We start from the raw sequence: 21,581 nt of genomic DNA, 5'->3' as shown, positions 1-21,581 counted from the left end.
GATACCTACCCACAGCGCTGCGGCCACAACCTAAAAAAGCCTTTCCATTGCAGGTAAGGGCTAAAAAGCAACCGGAGGATTTCATATCACAGGGAAAACAGAAGCCTGAGTGCTTCACCACAGAAAGTTACGGAAACAAAATGTAAGCAATTATTCATCAAAAAAGCTACAGACCAGGACATACAAGTTATAAGAGAAATTATAAAGGGCAACACTATTGACAGCCCAGTAAAGGGCTTTTTCAGATCTTTTCCGGCCACTGATACACATGTTGATTACTGATCCTCAAGGCCTTCAGAAACTGTCTTCTACATGTCTAACTTTGTGATTCCACAAGATGACCACTGACCGTTTGAAAGACCTGCTTTGAATATCAAACCTCACTGCATCTGGCCCGAACCTTGATGTACAGCTATCCCCTGTAAACACGCTCCATTAACACAGAGCCCCCAACAATCTTCAAAAGATGCTATTAAAAAGTCAGAAAGGAAATCTAAACTGTCATCTGTTTGTACTTTCCATTCTCCCCATATTTGACTCTTACACAACAACTGGCAAACTAAGCACAGTTAGCCATCTTTTCCCATTAAATATATGATCATACAAAATGCATGGTTTTGAATTTGGATTGAAATGCTGCTACTAAAAGCGTGGCTATATGCTAAATGTGCAGTAGGCTGTAAAATATCTCCTGCAGTGCTCTCCTGCAGAGATTTGGAGATGCTCAAATTACTTTGGCTAATTCTTTAAAATAAAAAAAATATTAAAATATACAAAGCAAATTTAATTGAAATATACTATTATTAATCAGAATAAACATATCATTAGCAAAATCTAAAACCTGAAATAGATCTCATTTTCTGGACACGTTGTTGAGAAAAGTATTAGGTCAGATGCATTTTTAAACTTACTGAAGATAGAGGATTTATGCAATAGCTATTTTTCAGCTTCATGGAACAGATTTATAGGCTTGAAGACCGTCTGTATTTTCACAGGCTGGAAATGTCAACTTAGAGTACAATTTAAAAAAATAAATTAAAATACCCATCAATGTTCTGCCACTCTGTACATTTTTGGTCACTGGAAAGTCATGTTTCTCTTTGATAAACTGGACATACTCCAGGGTGAATTCATTAGCCACGCACTAGTGCATAGCTCAGCTCTGCAGGTCGGGCATGACAATCTTTGTAGTAACTCACTGCAGCAGTTATTTCCTGGGTGCTCCTGAAGTGTCTCTCAAGTTTCCAGGAGTTTATGCACAAACATAAACATGCAAATACTTTATTCTAACCCTATCTGAATACTTTTCTGGCTCCAATGCCAATCTGGCACATGAAATAATGTAATAATCCTCTCCCAGGTGTGTGCATATCTGTTAGGATGTACAGTGGGCATTCAGTGGTGCTGCACAAGATTGATATATGTTGCTATTTAAGGCTTAAGGTTTATACACATTCATGTTTTGGTCAGACATTTGTTGTTAATATCAGTTATCCATTCATTCAGTCTCAAGAAAAACTCATTTCAGCTTGTTCTAAAGAAATGTGTATTTTACAGATAACCAGAGCAGGAATGCTGCAGTGCCACAGGGCTGAGCATTCCACTGGAAAAAGTCAGCAAACAAGCTTCCATTTGAGCCTTCTTTCTTTCACCCTTTCGGTTTACAAGTAATATATAGATATTTATGGTAAGAAAAGGAATCTGCCTAATTCTTTGGAGGACAACTTGTCTCTGTTACAGCCTTTCCACTGATATCTGTCCTATGTCAGTAAGTCATGGGAAAACCTGCTGAAAGTGGAATACAGATTTTTCAGAAGTATTTTAGCTACTGAGGGTTTTTCTTATTATTTTTGCAACTTAAAGTGTAATTGTGTAATTTGTTTGATACAATATATTTAAAAAGGCAGACAAAATAATAAAATGGACACTGTAGATGTTACATGGTCTATACCAATACACTATTACACTTAAAAACACCATAACATTCTATTTCCAGTTTACAAAAGTAAAATTCCAATTTAAAGTTGCAATTAAAAAAAAAAAAAATCAGCTAGAAATAATAAACACTAAATCCTTCTTCACCAAAAATATATTTTCTATAAGCAACAAATCTTGGCAGGAATGATTTTGCTCAGAAACAAAACAAACAAAAAGAAAAAAAACCAACTTGCTTGATTCAATCTTTTTTTTGCAATTAACTGGGCTGCAATATAAATACTACTTTATATAGGTGGGAGGAGATTATAATGCTGAGATACCTCTATTTGTGGAATTTTCTCATGGCTTCACTCAGAGGCAAGTGCAGTCCCAGCAGAGAGGATGAAGCAGCACACCTCTCACTGAAATAGCTTTTGTCTCGTTCAAGTAAAAATGAAGTATTGCCAATACAGGCAAATTGGAGCATATGGGACAGCACAAAAGGTCAAACGAGAGAGAGCATCAGCAGCTCATCCTTAGTGCTAATGACAGATCGATAGATACCCAATATCGCCTCCTGCTACTCACTGAATCAGAGGGAGCACAGTGGAAATCAGAGTCAGAGCTATAGAAAGAAATGCTGGTGCTACTCTGCATCCGACACAGAAGGCAATGAGCCCCCTTGTTCAGGCACTAGTGACCAAGCATTTTTCAGGCTGGGACTCTAATTTCATAGATTTTAAGACTGGAAATGGTTCCTGTGCCCCAGGGGAACAGTTTGCAGGGCAGCAGCCACACTACAGAGTATTTGCTTCTGTTTTCCTCTGCAGGGCATTTTTAAAATCATAGACCCCACCTCACCATCTCAGCAAAAGCATTCATTCTTTCAGCTTTGCTTGTCACATCAATGGTTTAGCAGGTTGGCTTTCATCACAATTCTCTATCTACAATGATATGATCAAAACAGAATGAAAAATTAGATGAAATTCAGTTTCTAGTCCCCTGCCACTGAGAAATATCAGATGAGAAAATGGTTGACTAATTGGTTATTTGTGTGGAGAAACAAAAGGAGTAAAACCCTTGGTAAACATGAAGAAAGTAACAGCAGAGTCATTGTAACTAGAGTAACAAAAAACCCCAAATACAAAACTTACAGCAATTAATCAAATGAAAATACTAAAATTATAATAATGAGGCAGTTAAAGAAAATGTTATGAAAAGGTAAATATTTTCTGTTATTATTGTACAGTCAAACATTTCTCTATACCAAGACCTAATTTTAATTTTTTTTTTTCCTCAGGGCAAAAAATCCTAGAAGCTGAAGTGTAACAAAAAACCAAATAAATCCACAAATTCATTTATGTATTTTTTAATCAGAAGTGATTAGGGCTATGGTTAAACGAACCCAGAGGCTATAACTATCTCAGTTATTCCTAAAGCTAGGGAATAATACACCATATCTGGGACTAACACACTAGTATAATCAGGTTGTTACTGTTAGAATAATTGTCGACACATGCAAATCAGTAAAAGTTTTTTCATTGTAGCAATTGTGCCTCAAAAGCTAATCAATGTGAGATGAGCTGGAGGTTCTTTTATGAACTACCTAGAGAAGGTTTTGGCAGTAAAACTCTATCTAAAGTTTCTGCACATGCCAGTTCTTTGCAACTGCGCTTCCAGCAAAAGCCGCTTCTCCCACTGCAAATCCATTTGCTGCTTTCTCTTTCAAGTGAGGGTCCTGGTAGCTCTTGAAAAGATAGGAAATTTTTCATAAAAGCCCAGCAGATTCACTACTAAAATGTCAGTATTGAACACAGCCACGAAATAGCACATTTCTACAGATTCAGCACGAGTTATTTTTTTCTAATGGATGGGCAGAAAAGCTGTCTGAAGTGGCTCACTACTGGGAAGCATTAGTCCGTCAGGATCAATACAGCTCCTGTTGGACTGCGCATCCTACTGCCAGGAACTGGCGGGTCCCAGCAAGGGATTACTCCTGCCATAAAACCTCAGTTTTGCCCTGGTTAATACTAAAGTACCAAAGAAAACACCCTCACCTGCAAGCACCCCCTCAAAGACGGGGCAGGGGAGCCAGGAGTCTCAGCTCCAGCGCAGGATTGGAACCTGAGCCTCTCTGATACAAACACATTCACAAGATCCAGTCCTGGCCCCTATTAACATCTATTAACTTTGGGACTCGTCTCATAAAGAAGGAAGGGAATTAATGTTTCTGCAAATTAATTTCCAAAAGGAAAGTGTAACGAATTGGTGAATATGCTGAATAATCATTTTAGCACAGTTTATGTCCTGTGCCAATCTCAGGCTGCGTGATGTTGATGCCTTTGAAAGCAGAGGTTGGTGCCACCAGCATCCCCCGGGCACCACCTCAGCCGGTTCTTTCACACTCACTCACCTCTTTTGTTTCCCTCATTGTTGCCTTTTTCTCATCAAAACTTTTCAAAGAATTGCAGTCCAGAATAAATCTAGAAGATATTGGGACTATCCCAGAGATAGGGAATAACTCCTTGTCACCCTGAAAATAATTAAAGTCTAGGAGTATTTTAGGCCATTCTCCCTATTGCCAGAGGATCAAGCAACACCAAGGAGGGCATTTTTTGGACTGTTTCCTGCGGATTTAGCAGAGTGACTTCCTTTGACACTAAACATGCACAACTTTTCCCATTAATTACAGATGTTCATCAGGAAGTGTTCACAAACGACACAAATTGAAAGAATAGTGTCTAAATCTAAATATACACACATGGAATCTCTGGGACCACAGCTTCTGGCTGTCCTCAAGGCATTCAGAATTATTAAGAGCGTGACTTTCCTCTATCTTATCCCTTACTACATGTAGTAATTTCTGCCTCTTCAGTGCTAGAGAAAATGCTAGGAAAGAGTGCTGAAACTGTGGATTTTGTATGAATTAAAACTGAAATGCTCCCTTGATTTATGTGGGGGAACCTACATCGGAATTGGTAACAGGAAAAAAATGTGAGGAATTTTTGTCATGCTCACTAGTAAAGAAAATAATTACCTCTAGCAGAAGATTAAATTATGATCCTCAACGTGGAAGATGATGCTTTTTTCAGTGGTTTTCTTTTGTTAAAGGCTGCAACTTTTACTAGGAAAAATTGTGCCCAGGATTTACGAACTATAACTTTTTTTTTGGCCTTTAAAAAAAAAATAAATTAGTACCTGGAAAAAATAAGGGAGGGGGGAGGAGGATAAAATACAGCAGAAGTCAGGAAGGAGGTGTCAGCCAAAACAGTGCAATTCCAAATAAAGGATTCTTACAAACTGTTAAGAGGCTGTAAACATCGCTGAATGGACAGTTACTTGAAAGTTAATGGGACCTTGAAAATGTAGTAGCTCAGTGAAATCTATTCTAACATGGAAATCTGGATGATAGCCACAAAAAGCAAAAATACTAACAAGATAGATATTTTGATAGGAAATAAGTTCCAGACTCACAATCCTCAACCTTGAAATCACCGGACAACATTAGTTAAAGTTGCAAAAGAGATGCCAGGAAGGAAATGTCTGCTCAGTCTGTCAAATCACGGTCAGAAAAGATAAAAGTGAAAGATTCCAAGCAATGAAGAGTGGGAAATACTCATCCCTGAAGCAGGAATGTGAAGTATCTGCTATGAAGAATTTGTATCTACAGTAAAGGACAGACCCAGTGACTGATAGAAAAGACATCACATCAATCATGTGGCAATTTCCTTTTTCCTAAGAAACTCTGCAAAACAAAAATTTCATTATAAAGACCAAATACTTCAAACAAAGTTACTTGAGATCTGTGTCCTAATTCATAGAATTCCATGAGATTTTTCTTCAAGAAAATAAAAATAGGGCTCCCCTGCCTATATCAGGTATTTCAGCCAAAAAAATTTACATAAAAGTATATTTACTGTGATGAACAAGCATAAATATATTCACTAGGTTTTTCTTAGCAACAAAGGAAAAAGAAAAAAGGGACTAGCATAAGAAAGGAAAAAATTTAACACACAATAAATTGACCGTGCAATAAGTAGCAATTCAGAAAGAAAATCTGTGAAGAAGCTGATACTGCCAGAACAGCAATCGAAGCTTCCTGTGCTGACAGAGCTGGGGCATTCCTGAGTTGGCTAAACTTGCACAGGACTTATTTCTAAGATTCAGCTATTTCTAAGGCGAGCGCCGTAACACCAGAGATGATAGGAGAGCAATAATGTTCTGCTGACATAGAAAAGCCTCTGAGTTTCTTGGCAGGTTGCAGTTGGGGGTCTGGCAGGAAAACCAGCCCCATTCCTGCTTCTTCCCTCTCTTTTCCCCATCAAACACTCAGCACTGTCCCCCCAGCTCTGTTTAAACAGCACGGATGTGACAGCTACTTTCAAATATGCAGCTGGTGCAGGTTTCCCTCTCCGGAAACTCATTTTGGTGTGATATTGGTTGCTAGTCCCATGATTACAAAAAGGTGTTTTCATGTATTTGAAACGCATAATCTTGGGTGGCAAAGATCCACATTGGAATCCAGACTTCAGAGTAAAAGGAAAACACTGATCCTGGGAGTTGAGCTGAACCTGATCCAGGCAAAGAAACCTAGCCGGAATGCTGTTTTTTCTTACATTAGAGCACTGCCTGGGCCATTGTTTGTAGTCTTTGCCGCATGCGGAGCTGATCGCCCGAAGTATATTTCATGTTACCAGTTCACAATAACAACTGAATTAATAACTGACATCTCTTAGAGAGGATTTGTTCAACAGGGAGAGCTGTGGGAACCCGCAGCATCACCCCTCGGCCTCTCCTGTCACCCTACAGAGCCATGTGCTGCTGCTGCTGCCGCAGCCCGCGGCTCCCATCCACCCGCTCGGCCCCAGCCCGCCCCGTGACGCAGACCCCAGCACACACATTTACACATTTCCCATTATTTTTGTGTTTCCCTACCTCTGGGATGGGTGCCTGTGGGCAGAGCTTTATCAGCAAGGCAGGATGGTTTCATTAACCTATCTCCTGTACCCACCACCACATCGATGCCAGCTCTAAAGCAACAGAATGCCACTATGCCTCTCCCTTGCCCACCACCAGACCCCTGAAGCAGGGAGCTTGACAGAAGCAACAGCAGCACGCTGGGAATTCAAGTTCCCGCTGGTACCTGGCACTGCGAGAAGGGGATGGGGAATTAAAATCTTACCCTGGCCCAAGCCCTTCATGTGGACTGCCTAAATGCTACCTCTAGGGAGGAGAGATGGGGATTTCCAAACTCAGTCAAAATATTTTAGAATGAACCAGAATCAAATTAGAATGATTTTGGTCACAGTTGGGTGCCAACCAATGAGTTATTTAGGGGTCAGTTAACTCCTTGTTCCCTATTTAACTTACTAAGCATCTATTATGAAGATTGAATTCTCTGAAGGTCTGTGCAAGTAGGAAATAAGGATGTAGGTTTTTTAAGGAAAAGAGTTGGACCTTTAGTAATTTATTTTTTTAGTAGCCTTCATTTTCTTATATTTCCTCTAGATTTCTAGTTTTTCTTCAAGAAAAATATTTTATACGCATGCAAGTAAACTTATCCATAAAGAATTTTTCAAGGAAATTCTATGAGTTATTCACACAGATATGAGTATTACCCTGTGTAGGCATTACTTTTGGAAAATTGTAGAGGAACTCATGTAAAAATTTGCACTAAATTGATGTCCTAGTAAAAAACATATCCTTACCATTGCTCAGCACCAGATCATGTTTTCAATTGCATATTACAATACACGAACAGGATAATATTCATTTCATATCAATGTCTATGTGAAAAAGATATGCAAGGCTGTCTAATGTTTGATTAATGGTCTGACTTTATCCCAAAGAACTGGAAATTCTCATAGGGTTTTAGAAATCAGTGAAGAGCCAAGACATTAATAACTTTGTTTCCATAGAAATACAACTCAACTAATTCCATAAAATATGTCACTCTTCTATTCTTATTGCAGCAATTAAGATGTTTTTCCTTTTAGTTCTTTAGTTTAGCTTTGTTTAAAAAGAACTGTATTTGTAGTAGGAAAATAGACTGTCTTGAAGCTTTTCATAAAATCATAGAATCATCTGGGTTGGAAGGGCATCGAGCCCAACCAATAACCTTACACTGCCAAAACCACCACTAAACCATGTCCCTCAGCACTGCATCTACCCGTCTTTTAAATACCTCCAGGGGTGAAGAGTCAACTGCGTCCCTGGGCAGCCTGTGCCAACGTTTGACAACCCTTTTGGTCAAGAAATTTTTGTATAGTTTTGTAGCCCAGAGGAATTAATACCTACTGAGTAAAAATACCTTCCAAACTTATAGCATTCAATAACAAAGAAGGAAAAGGGAGGGGAGAAATTCAGTAGCATGTGTGATACTGTAGGCATCTAATATTCAAGAAAAATTCATACTACCGTCCAATACGATAACATGAAGAAAAAGGCACATTTATTCCTGGCTATTGACAACATGAATTAAGTTTTTGCTTTTTTCCAGCAGACTTTGAATATCCTGTGTACTTCATGGGTGCATTTCTTACAGAAGAAACTTAATTAATTCTCTTTCATTCATTCTGTAATAACAGCTAATCTATCTGAGGTCTATTCGACTGAGTACACTGAACTACACAAAAAACACGCAAACACTTTCTCTCCTAAATGTTGGAGCAATGTGTGACATCATGTTACATATTTTCCTTTATTTTAGCCCAGTTTCTTTCGTTTACTGAACTCAGTAGCTTTAATGACCACGGCAAATGAAAAGGGAAACGTGATTTACCATTTCTAATCTCTAGGAATCACATTCTCAGGCATTCAAGCTGTCCAAACACACTTCAAAATCCATGGACTTCTCTCCTACCTGTCTGGCCCTTATCACTTTTCAAGATTATGTATAACCATGTCTTAGCTGTTTTATTTATAATGCCATCAAGTCTAGGTTGTTACATTTGTTATAGGTTACTGCGCTGAATTCCGCCCCCCTCCCTGTCTTTCTGCCTCTGCCTTCAAGGGATGTTAGAAAAATGAAATACTATTTTTCGCTTGTTGAACAATAACATTAAAACTCAGATTCCACACTCAGTTACATTTACTCAGTGGATAGTACATCCCTTGTCTAACTGATGGTACTGCAAAGTAAATTTGGTCCTTTACATGTGAATATTATCAGAGATTACTGACAGAAATTAAATTCTGCTACATACTCTGAAAAGCATGTCCCAAGGTATAGAAGGATTGAGAAAATCGCCCTTTTAGATATATATTTCAACATACAATACATGACCTATGAAAAAAAACCTTTGTTTTTCAAAGAAATAAAGGATAATCTTTACAAAGAAAATTATCCTTTATTTGCTAAAATGAAGAGTTTGTGCTGACCACTTCTCAGTAATACTCCTCTAGAGGATAGAAAACATTTTTTTTTTTTTGTTAGGGTAAGTATCCTGTGTGCATCTGAATGCTTGCTCTGATATACTGCCTACCACAAATATACTCCATACAGCACAATTTTTATGTCATGTTCATCACCCTAATAGCCAAGGCCCTTTCAGATATACATTAAACAACATGACAAATGTGTGTCATTTAAGAAATCTGCTGGCCAATGGTGGAAATCCTGAGGAACTTAGAGGAAAAAGCTCTACATAAGTATTCATTTATGACACAGAAAGAGCTTTCACTAGAGGTTATGGGATTAAATACTGCAAAGACAGGAAATGGAAGAATTACTGTTGTCTGTTTAAGCTTAATTTGCCACACTGACAGCTGCTGATAAACTTTGTATTTAGGCCCTGCTTGACTACAGTGTGGTACCAATAAGGCAAATACTTTACCAACAGTCTTCCACTATTTGATCTCATACAGCTTTATTTTCTGCTTGATATCTATTGCAGTCACTGCACACATTATATAGTACTCCGTAAACTGAAGGTATTTAATCCTCTCCTAAGCTTCTTATTAACTATTATGTCTTAGTTACTCTACGCTATTTAACCCTGGATTGTATGCCCAAAAGTTAGACTTCACGTGCACTTTTCCCTTGTCGTTAGGGATCCAAATGTTTCGCCAGCTGCCTTCAATGCACGTCCATAGTATCGCCATGGGATGTATTTTCATTTTCAATGTGACACACAAAAAATGGAGGCCTTAAGACCTTTAAAACTAAAAGTGTCTGCTATTTTTTTTCCTGAAACGACAGAAGCTGAAATGAAAAAACTCACCCAGCTGCACAAAGAAGAACTCATTCAAAGGGTTACAGTTATACAATGATTAAAGCTATAGTGGGCTCTTTCTTTTTTCTTTCTACTTAAAAACCTAAACTCTGCAACAGTTTCCCTGAGTTAAACTAACAACACAAGTGACATGGAGATATGGAAAACTGAGATCGTGTTGTTTTCTTTCCTTATTAAAATGTGTTTTAAACACTAGTTAACTTGGAAGCTTCTAAGGCCAGAAGCAACCTTTGAGTTCTCCATTCTGAAGCTGCAAACCTTGTGCCCAGCTAATACAAAAATTTCTTAGTTTAGCCCTAAAGCACTATCAGACAAACTTGGTGGCTGCATTTGTTTTTTATGTATAGAATGCTACCAGTGACCCAGGGCTCAATCTCCAGAGAGGCTGGGCCTTAGGCAGGTAAAATTCTATTGGAAATTTCCCATTTGAAAAGAAAACAAGGTAATATTATTCTGACAGGCCCATTAAAATAGGTAGACGTGTAAAAATTCTCCAGGGTTTGGAATATTCAATGAAATCTGGGTGAGACAGGTTAGTATCTCCAAGGCAATGCTATGCTAACTACTACCCAATGGAGCTGCCCCAAGGGATCACATGGATAATAATTATCAAGCTATATGCAGAGTAGGCATGTATGTCTCTGTAGGCATATTTACCTAGAGCATAATGGTCATAAAATTAGGAAGAAGTCAGTCCTTAGCAATTCACATTTGAACCAAGAATGAATCAGCAAGCTTACTGCTGCTTAACAAAGTGCATAATTTCACTCTTACTCAGAAACTATTTTACAGAAATTGGCATCCTTATTACTAAGTTAATAGAAAAATTCCAATTGAACTCTACAAGACTTCTTTCGCATTACAGTAACATTGCAGAGCTCCATTTAGTAAAAATGAGTGCTTAAACCTTCTGACAATTTCCTCACTGAACTTAAATTCTACTCCAAGAATAACCAACTGTCTGTGAGTTTAAAAGAAGATGAGGTTCTTTATGCCTTGAAATGCACAGACTAGGGATGTCTCGTGGTCGAGCAGTGGCTGTGAGCATACAGCAGCAGTTCTGTGCACCTGGGAAAGCTTCTGCTCCGAGATGAAATCCTGCACCTAGATTCAGTAGGAATATTGGCACTGAATTGTGTGTCCGTGGTTTATTCCGTCCTTATTTGGGAGATGGCAAATTAATGAAATATAACCGTAACATTGGCACCTCATATCTCCACACCAGGGCAAAAAGCTATGAAAGAAGAACAGCATTTCCCTTTTCCAATCAGGATATGAATGCCAGACAACACCTCCGCTGGTGTCATCTGAGATCTATACCTGCTTTAAAGGCAGAGGTGCTGAACTCCACAAGAACAAGAACAGTTTAATTATATACTTCCACTTGATCACAGAATTCTGGCCCAGATGCATTACCGGTCTTCCTGGAAAACTTTTGAGTGGTTTTCCAGCTTTGTACCTGGTATAAAATAACACTGGTCACTGGAGTTACAATCTTAGGGAACACCAATCCAAATAAATTTCTGCCAAAGCACCACTGAAAGCCATAACTACATACAGACGTGCATGCGCGATCTAACTTGGCTGAAAGGGACTCCAGAATTCAATGGCTTTAAAATATTAACAAAAATTCATACTATCCCCTTCCCTGTCGACTTGCCTCTTTACACAGCGTCCCCAAACTTGATAGCCAACTTATTATAATCAAGACACTCTTTGCTTCTTCCAGAGGCAAAATCCTGCCTTTTCTGAAACTAGAAGAGAACAGTAATGACAAAGTGACTTATTGTCAAGATCTGACTTCCACTGCAAGCATAACTTGTGACTGATATATCCTATTGTTATATTTCTCAAGAAGATCTGCAATATTGTTTAGTCAGTGACATGAAAAATGTGCCCTATAATTTCACAGTTCACAGCTATTCCTTCTGAGTACTGACATGGTTGAATCATAACATTGCATAATATTGTTATGCAGGATAAAGACAGAGAGTCTAATTAAACTCCCCTTAAATGTTATATTCATCCTTATTAATCAGAAATTTGGGATTCTTAGGGTAATATCAAGGGATGTTAAAACTGGTTTCTATGGCTTATTTGATTACATGGAAACACAGATCCTCAATCCTATCAACTATAGCTCTAATATCAATCTATTCAGTATGATTTATGTCAACAGAGTAAAGCAGATGGAAAGTTTTAGGAATGCGATCTTCTGACAAGTATTATCAGAAGTCATAAAGTCTGGCTTCAGGTAGATGGGTACCCTGCAAAACTATGAATTACTGGATTGAAAATTCCTGGGACCTCTGCTTTAGGCAGTCTTTAATATTTAATTCAGACACTTCTGCCATTTCAGGGACTAAACAAGGAGAGAGGGATTAATCTTTTTTTTCTCAGGAAAAGGGACACTATTCTTCAGGAGAACTGCCTCATTCAGTCCATCTGAAATTTTGCTCTCTGCTCTCCCTCCTTTTCTACTAAAAGAGGGTAAGGAAAAAATAGGTGCTACAGCAACCTGTTCATGTACATTAATCTTTCCCCCAAATCTTGGCAACTGCTGGGAAGAACCAAGCACAATATGTTAGCATAGAAAAGGCAAAGCAAGTATAGGAGGTCCCCCACCTCCCTGCAAGGCAAAAGCTGGCATACCAAAGCTTAGCACCAACTGGTTAGATGGGATTGTCCTTAAGCACTAAAAATTAAGATATACAAAAGCAGACAAGGAGAGAAGAGGCCCAGCATCTGTCCCAGCACAGAGACTGACAATATCAGTAAGAAGAGGGGGAAAAAGAAACAACAGGGGAGTCTTAGAGGTGTTCACCACTGGGAGAAACACCAGAAGCAGCTGAGAAATCAAGGATTTCCAGGGACTCTCCAAGGAGCTAAAAGGGAGGTGTTGTCAGGTTGGCTGTAAATTAAGATAATTAGGGAATGCCTATGAGTAGCAAAGGGACTGAAGAGCAGACTTCGGGCAGCAGACTATCAACATTCAGTACTCTGAGGACAAGGTGGTGCTGTAATAGCATAGCTCCAATATTGAAGCTGACAAAGCTGAAAGTGGCTTTCCTGAATGGTCAGCCTTAACTGCTGTCCACAGCTTTTATAGGACATGGTTTCCAGGTTGGGCAGATGTTTTAATTATCTTGGCACTGGGATTTTACTCCAGTCATTTATTCTCTTCAGTCTCTTATCAGTAGGTCCCACCAGAATTTATTATTTTTTTTTTACCAGCAGCTTCCACCACATTTATTCAGACTCAGTGCTGGCCAGCTACAAATCATCTTCTGAACAGGAAAAAAGGGGTCTGAATCTACTGTGAAGCCATTATCCCCCTTCCAGAGTTATATCAGTGTGGTCATGGGTATACGAGGAGAATAAAGAAGGTGCAGCACCACTGCAGAAACAATTTTGCTTCTTTCCCATCTTGCTGTAGGCCTAAAGAGTTTGCTGTACGGGGAAAGAGAGGTTTGTTCACATTGCTCAGTAAACAAAAGGTGGAAGTCAGCTTGGTCAAACAACAACAACAAAAAAAGACACATTTTTTCATTCATTTTCCCCTTCAAATACTAATATTATGATAGTAACATATCTATCTCACAGTGATTACCTACACAGATAGTACTAACACATTTAAGAAACAGTTTCACTAAAAATCTGTTCTATAGAATACTGTTGTGCTAACAGTTGATGAGTGAGTTCCTGCAATTATAGGTGGTAGTTATGTAGCATGAGGGAATTGGCCACGATATTCTTTTGGAAGTGATTAAACCTCTCCTTTTCTGGTATTGCTTACTGGATACCCCAAAACCTGCAGCTCTCTAGAGTTACTGTTTCCGTGTTTCAAAATTTTGCAGTAAAGACAGAAGAGGAAAAACTTTCTGCTTCGAGCAGATTCCCTCTCTACCTGGCTTTCCTTCTAACTTAAAAATGAGAAAGGAAAAGAAAAACAATGTGCACTGTCCAATATACAGCAACTTCAGATCTAGAGACGTGCTACAAATTCCCAGTGGCTGGGTTCAGGCAGGCCATAAATAAAACTGCAGAGCCAACTTGAGATGCTCTTGGGTGTAAGTTACAGTGAAAAGCTCTGGCGCTGCATGCTGAGAGCATGGCTCAGCCATTCATTTATAACAATAGAACTATTCTTCTGTCTGCAGAAGGAAAACAAATCTCCTGTTGTTAGGAATCAAAGACAAGTCCTTCAGGCTCTAGGAGACATATTTAACAATGACTAAGTGTGTTACTTCATTAGCATTCACTCTTTAAGACTTTCTATCCCTCTCTCATTATATAGTACTTCTGTAAGTGGCTGTAGTGTATCTCAAAAAGCAAGTTTATTGACCTCCACCTGCAACAACAGTGCTTTAAAAAGGCTTGATGTGGAACAAAGTATGCAAAATTGATCCCTTAAGCATTTGCGAGCAATGTGATTTGAAGCCTCATCCTTGTTCAGAGGTGGGTTCAGGATCTCTGAAAAAATCCTGGCAAGAGACATAGAAAAGACTTTTTGAATTGTCTTTGCAATTCATGGCTTATATATTAACTGCACGTAAGGGTGGTGCTTGGCAGCAAAGAGAGAAGTTAAGAGAAGTAAATGTACTTTTTTCCAGTGAGTCCCCCTTAGTTTTCTAAAGTATTTGAGATTTGGAAGAACCCCACCGAACTATAAGTCCCACTTCAGTGTAGTTACAGCACTATTTTACAGAATTTTAGGCGTTTTTTTTTTTTTTTTTTACAAAGAGTATGCAGATCTTGGTTGCCACCAATAGGAGTTTGAAACACTCTCCCTGACTTCCACTAACTCTATAGGCACTGACCCCAAAGTTATGTATGATGACATAATCTAAAGCAAAATGTGGCTCTGCAGTAAAACTTTCCATTCCCAAAGTCAACAACCAGTCCTTTGTCCAGTGGCCCTTGAGGTAATGGCAAATAAAGACAATCACTTCTAATAGTGTCTGTTATGTTCAGCCTTATGATCCCCATGGTCTGATGTTCAAGGGTGAAGCCTCATTAATACATACGTTTAGTGTGTAATATAGAAAAGTGTTCTTTATGTTAAAGACAGAGTCTATCCACCTTTCAGATGGACCAGTAGCTGTTATTGGGAAATGATGACATAATAAGTACAAATTTGCTCCCACTTCCAGCCTAGCAGAGCTATCAAACACACAGCCAGTGCAATGGCGGGGCTGTAGCAGTCGAACCTCTGCAGCCGGGTCGCTGGATCCACCACAGGCTATTCTAATCTGAAATGATCAACCTCAAACAAATCAAGATTTACTGATTCCATATTTGTGTAATTCCACTAAATTAATGACAGGGTGATATGAAGAGACCAGAATCAAACAAAAGGATGTCAATCAGAAAGTAAAAAATTGCCTTTCAAGTTTCTCCAGTTGAGATTTCAACACTAAGAGGATGTACCCATGCTTCCAGAAGCCACTTATACCACGTGGAGTCAGCTGAATTCAGGTGCAGATAAAAAAAAATACACACACAGAGCTACACACACACAAATATATATCTCATTTACATATATTGCTTCAGATATTTTTGGCAGTCTTTCATATTCCCAAACTCACTGCAGATTGGGTTCCGTTTCTAAGTTTGCCAGCTTCAAATACTGCATTTTAATTCTACTTAATGAATTAGGTATGCTTTAGAGCTATAATAAACTTTTCTTGTGAAGATATTTCTGAAGCATTGTGTCACATTTCTTACTGAGAATAAATACCTCAATAATATATTTATATAAATAATTTAAAATGCAAGAGCACAGTAGGTAATAAAAAATATATTGCCATGATAAACCATGAAACCAGGGAAGAACGTTGCTTTAATTAAAAATTACAAATACACTGCAGTAAACAACTTATTTACACACAGTTAAAAGTCTAACTATTGAATATCCTGGACTTGTTGAATCCAAAAAGGGGAAAAATACTGAAACCAATCTCTTCACACAGACAAACATTGAGGACCGTAACTGTGTTTAATTAAGATCTACTGTTAATAATGGATTTCAGAGAGTGAGCTGCTTCTTTTAATTTCCCAAGGTAGAAAATGTTATTAAATTTGGCCTTTAACTTCTCATTGACATGTACACTTGAAACTTCTGATTAAAATTTCAGAGGTTGGGAAGAAGCACCCAAAATTAAACTCTTAAATCTGGCACAAAAATAACAATGATCCCTGATTAAGAAATCAAATTTCAGAAACTTCATTACTGTTCTATTAATAAATTGTTGGGTTATAATTAAAATGGGGCCAGCTGGATTTCTTTCATTTTTTAATTCTAAAAAAGTTGGAAACCATAAAGGGAATTAAATACTTTAAAGAAAAAATAGGTTAATGAATATAAGAAATGTGATCCAACTCGAACAGGTTCCTTTTCTTTCTGGGAGTGATCAGCAGAACAAGCATTGTTTTCCACCCAACGGTACGTGTTCAAGAAAAAAATGGTTCTGCCTGCTCCTTCCTTTCTACACCATCCACAGTCCAAAACTCACTATGCTCCTTGCAGACTTTTTATAGGAAATCATGGCTCTGGATACAGTTGTGAAAGACAGTGTTAACCTTGTCTTAAACAGGGATAATTTAAAGTAACATGAAATTTGATGCCTAGATTATTTAGCTGGGCTATGAGCATGTGGTTCTCATTTCCAGGATGGTTTTTCTTACCTCTCCCCTGATTTTCTTTGAAATGTTAACCTCAGTAGATCTCAGAAGAGCTGACACAATGAGAGTTCACTGCTAATCATGTGCAGACAAATAGATAGAGCTCAAGGTACGAGTTTTTTGTGTCTTACAAATACTTGGAGTCATATTTTTTTCAGTGTAATACATTTTTGCCAGCTTGTTTGAGCTTTTAAATGAAATTCTGTCTCAGTCTGCAAAAATACTTCAAGCTGAAGAAGAAGAATGAAAATTGCTTCAAAAGTACAGCTGTTTTTAGGAATTTTTACAAAGTAAGCCACGTTTTTCAAAGAGATAAGTAATTTGAATCTGATTCAGATATGCAATGTTCAAAGAATAAATTCAATCTAGATGTGGACAATGGTACAAATGGTTTCTATATACTATTCATGGTTCTTGAAATGCATTTATGATGTTATATCTAGTAGAGTAACTAAATTTCCTGATTACAAATAATCAGCAAGTTTTGTAAAGAAAAAAATCTGAAAAAAAAACCCTACAAGTTTTATATAGAAAACTAACTAAAAATATCCCTGCAGTTAGACATATCTCAGCTGTTACAGGTTTAAAGTAAAAAAAAGTAACATTACAAATTCTCTGTTGTGCTTTTGTTTGCCTCTGTCTCCACTTTTGAACAGAAATATCCTTTGTTGGGAGTGATGTACATTGTTCACACAGCACACACAATACAAATCTGGCATTCATTGCTTCTTGCAGACACAAAACATTGCTTGCTTGTGGTCATAAATATTTAGTGCAATATCTCATTTAAAAGTCTGGTTTGTGCTTGCTTGGCCTTTATTTCACCTGTATAATCATACTAAGGACTCTGATGATACAATTTATAGCAGCATAGTCTGAGAACCATGTAGTTTGGTGAGCACTCTATAAAATCCTGGACCTGGGCCCGAGCTCTAAACACACACCTGCCTGTAGCAACTTAAAGAAAACATTTCGCCCGGACCCAAACTAATGAGTAGCTTTGGCCTTTACACATGCAATTTTACACTATCCTTAATTATAGCTGCTGTTCTCATGTACTACAGTCTTCCTTTTTCACTGCTAGTAGCAATGTGCTTCAGTAATACCTCAGTGTTAGCTAAAAGCATCTTTTAAAAATGCTATTTTATGCTTTCCTGTTATTTTTAGCAAAAGGACACACAGGTAGTCAAATTAGCCTTTCCTGAATCATTCCATCACTTTCAGATTTCCAGGATATTTGCATTATTTTTTTCTAACTTACATAGCCACTTCCTTTTACAGGGTTTCCATATATGATCATGCTTCATTCCCAACCAATACAGCTTATTTCTGCTCTTCCGCATGTGCAGAGTAAGAAATGAAAAATCTTGCTTTTGCCTAAAAACCTTCCAGGTTTTGGCCTTGCAGATATGGTAGAACTTCTGTGAAAATTCTATTTAGATTATGAGCTAGTTATAGTCAAGATTTGACAGTTCTTTTACAGCCCATTGCGAGATGTGGTGGACTGCAAAAAGTGTTTATGTTACTTAACTGGTTACGTACAATACTTCAAGCTAACTCAGAGTTTTCAGTGGCTAATTGGTATGCCCCATAATTTCAGTATCAATGTAGTTAGGAGAAACTCAGCAAAATCAGTAGGTCAAGGGGAAAAAAGTCAGAGATTGGTTTCTGGATTGTTGTTTCTGACAACCTAATCCTTGCATTTTCTTGACTTTTCTCTTTTAGCCTCACAAAATGACATGTTACATTAATATGCCTTTTTTTCTCTCCCAAGAAATTACATAAAGTTATGAGGAATTTCAAAATTTATGTTTCTTAAACTCAATCCCAATGGCAACAAATATATTTTCTCTACACAAGCCAGGTTCTGAGTAATGCTGCTGAGGGTCAAATTGCTGTATTTGACAAGCAATAGAAAGTCCATTGGCTTTCAACTGACAGACACAAATCTGTGTGACCACAGTGAAAGAAACAAGAAATCTTTGGAGCAAAAACAAAAATTAAGAATCAAAATGCATTCTGTAAATAAATACACTTGGAACACAAAGGGAATGGCATATCCTAAGAATCATCCTTCAGATAAATTGATATTTCAGTGGCAAAACTCAAAGGCATTTTTGATATTTTGATATTTTCTCAGCCCTTGAATGTGGATGGACATTCATTATTTCACTAAGGGACATTAGAAATGATCATAAAATGACTTAAAACATGCAAAACAGATTATTTCTATACAGTTTTGAATGTTTACAGATTTTCTCTGGCTCTCATGAAAGAAGAGGAATAAACATGCAGGTTAAAAGTTGTTCTAAAACACTCTGCAAAGCTATGTCTGTTGCTTGTGACACTCGACTGTGCTATTGCAGTAACTTCATAGCCTGGAAAACTACTGCCTCCTGTCTAATACAGTTCAGTTTTTTCATCAGACTGAATCCCTCCATTGCAGAAAAAAAAAAAAAAAAAAGCCACTTCTTATTATGTAGAGCTCAAACAACTGTAACTTAATTCTGTAACTGGCAGGCAAATTCTCAGGCACAAAAGACATGCTCACTTTCTGATGGATGAAAATTAGAGGGTACTGCACTCACCTGATAGTCTGATGTTGCAAAGTATCTGGATCAGTGGCATTTACCGTTAACACAACACTGCCAACAGGGATGTTTTCTTGTTTCGTCACTGTCATTGGGTTTGGGTGGAAAACTGGGCCTTCATTCACATCCTCAACAGTGATCTGAACTGTTGCTGTGGAACTGGGGCCGTAGGCTATGTCTGGAATCAGGGGATCTTCATTTTCTACTTTGATCAGCAGTGTGTGAAACGCTGAAATCTCATAGTCCAAAGGCTGTAAAAGGTATCATAAAGTCAGAGTGCAAGTGCAAACACTTTTTCCTTCTAACCAATTGCAAACTTGCAGAAGATAGAACTAGCCAGAAAGGGAGAACAGCGTCCATCGCATCTGACACTTGGTCAGGGTTTAGCATTAGAAACAATAATAGTTATAAAGTGCATCAAAGACAATGAACTTAATTAAAGATGGAGATGTCCCATTATCCAAGAGCATATACTCTTTTGCCGTATCTCATACATATAATTTAATTCTCACATATACATGCTTAGTCATGATGTAATATGCATTTAGCAAATGAACCAGTCATACTTAGTAGCTACTTATCATAAGCAACATAAAGGTATTTTCTCAACTCCTACCTTGAAATCAAAAGCACCACCATGGAAATAGATGTCATTTGTCTTAAGAATTGAAAATGCCTCTTCTGAAGTCAAACAGAAAATTCTGGTACAGTCAGCAACTGGGGCTAGTCTCTTTTTTCTTTTTTAAAGTGTGAGGTATAGGATTATCTTCATACAAAGACAGGAAATAATTTTTTTCATGAGACTTTAGAAATGTGCGACCAAATTCAGTTCTCCAATTCAGTCTGAAGCCTCGTCCCTTACTTCCCTGGTATTTGCATCTGTGTTCTCTAACTGAGGACAAAACATGGCCCTTGAATTCCATTTGTACCCTCAGTCACAAACAAAACTTGGTTGTGAAGTCTCACTATGAATTATGATGCTCAATGCAAACCCAGCTGTTATTTAAGCACAATGACAATATATTTAGCAACAGGCAGGTCCTTATGACTAAAGAAGTGAGGCTACTGTGACAGAAGAAGGGTTTGTAAATATTGTTTGGACAAGAGCTGGAAGCCAACTATATATTATTGAGTAATTTATCCTTGCTGTGCCTTCTCTTATGCAGTAAATCCAGTGGGTGGACCTTGCAGTAATAACACAGTACAACAGCAAATTGTTCTTACCTTGACAACAGAGAGCATTCCCTCGTTAGTCTGGGGATTGGTGTGGATTTCAAAACTCTGCCCTGGATTTCCATTAATAATGGTGTAGACAGCTCTCCATGCTCCGGTTGCTGGGTCATCTCGGTCACCAACGGTTAAGTTTACTATTACACCTGTGACTCCCTCCTTTACTGTGGCTTGAAACTAGAAAAAAAAACAACAAAAACATAGTGGAAATTGTTACCATTTCCAATTAATGACCACACACACACACACATATGAAATATCCAAGCCCGCATTAATTATTTACCACAACAGGAGAAAGATGTAATCCTTGACTGAAACTGAATGTTATAGGCTCTAAATAATGTATTCTCACTCATGAAATATAAGGTAGCACATTACAGCTGCTCTCCATTTAGTAGATGGCAGACAAGCAGCAATGTGATAGGAATCAAGCTTTGGAAGATTCTCATCACACGACGACAGTTCATCTCATGTTACTGGAAAAGTGAATCCTGAAAACGTACACAGTGTAGCACGGGCACACATGCTCTCAGAAAGGAAACTATACTCATTGTTAGCAGAAGAGGAAGCTGACTAATATAGCCCATTCTTGCCTTCGAATGTACTATTATTTACAAATAATCCAGTTTTGCATTTCAGACCATTATTTTCATAAATTACTCCACCCATATGAATGGTTTACTACACTGTTACTAATAGATAAAACATTTTTCACCAAAAGTATTCCCGTACCATTTTTTGGAGAGGTTTCCTTTTAAGAGAAGAGAAACCTCTCTAAGAAACTCAAAAATAATTGCACCTCATGCTACCACTTTGCATAACTAAAAGTCAGTGTTACTTTCTTTTGACAGTGGAAGAATTTTTTATGACCTTGGGAAGTTTGTTGCAGTGCTGTACTATTCAGCTAGCCAAGCCCTGGGAGAAA

The 21,581-nt window shown here is 37.9% G+C and overlaps 1 protein-coding gene across 1 annotated transcript in view; it reads right to left on the bottom strand.

Annotated features, from left to right (window-relative positions):
* The window catches only part of CDH13 (cadherin 13), a 465,789-nt gene that overhangs the window by 22,421 nt on the left and 421,787 nt on the right, over positions 1-21,581 (bottom strand). Inside the window, exon 10 of the mRNA XM_014942408.1 lies at positions 19,424-19,677. Coding sequence (XP_014797894.1) covers positions 19,424-19,677 — 254 coding nt within the window. The remainder of the gene's footprint in view (positions 1-19,423; positions 19,678-21,581) is intronic.

The sequence above is a fragment of the Calidris pugnax genome, unplaced genomic scaffold, assembly GCF_001431845.1.
Source record: "Calidris pugnax isolate Ruff unplaced genomic scaffold, ASM143184v1 scaffold28, whole genome shotgun sequence".
NCBI classification, from domain to species: Eukaryota; Metazoa; Chordata; class Aves; order Charadriiformes; family Scolopacidae; genus Calidris; species Calidris pugnax.
The sequence above is the reverse complement of the archived record's forward strand: the minus strand, read 5'-3'. Positions and strand labels throughout refer to the sequence as shown.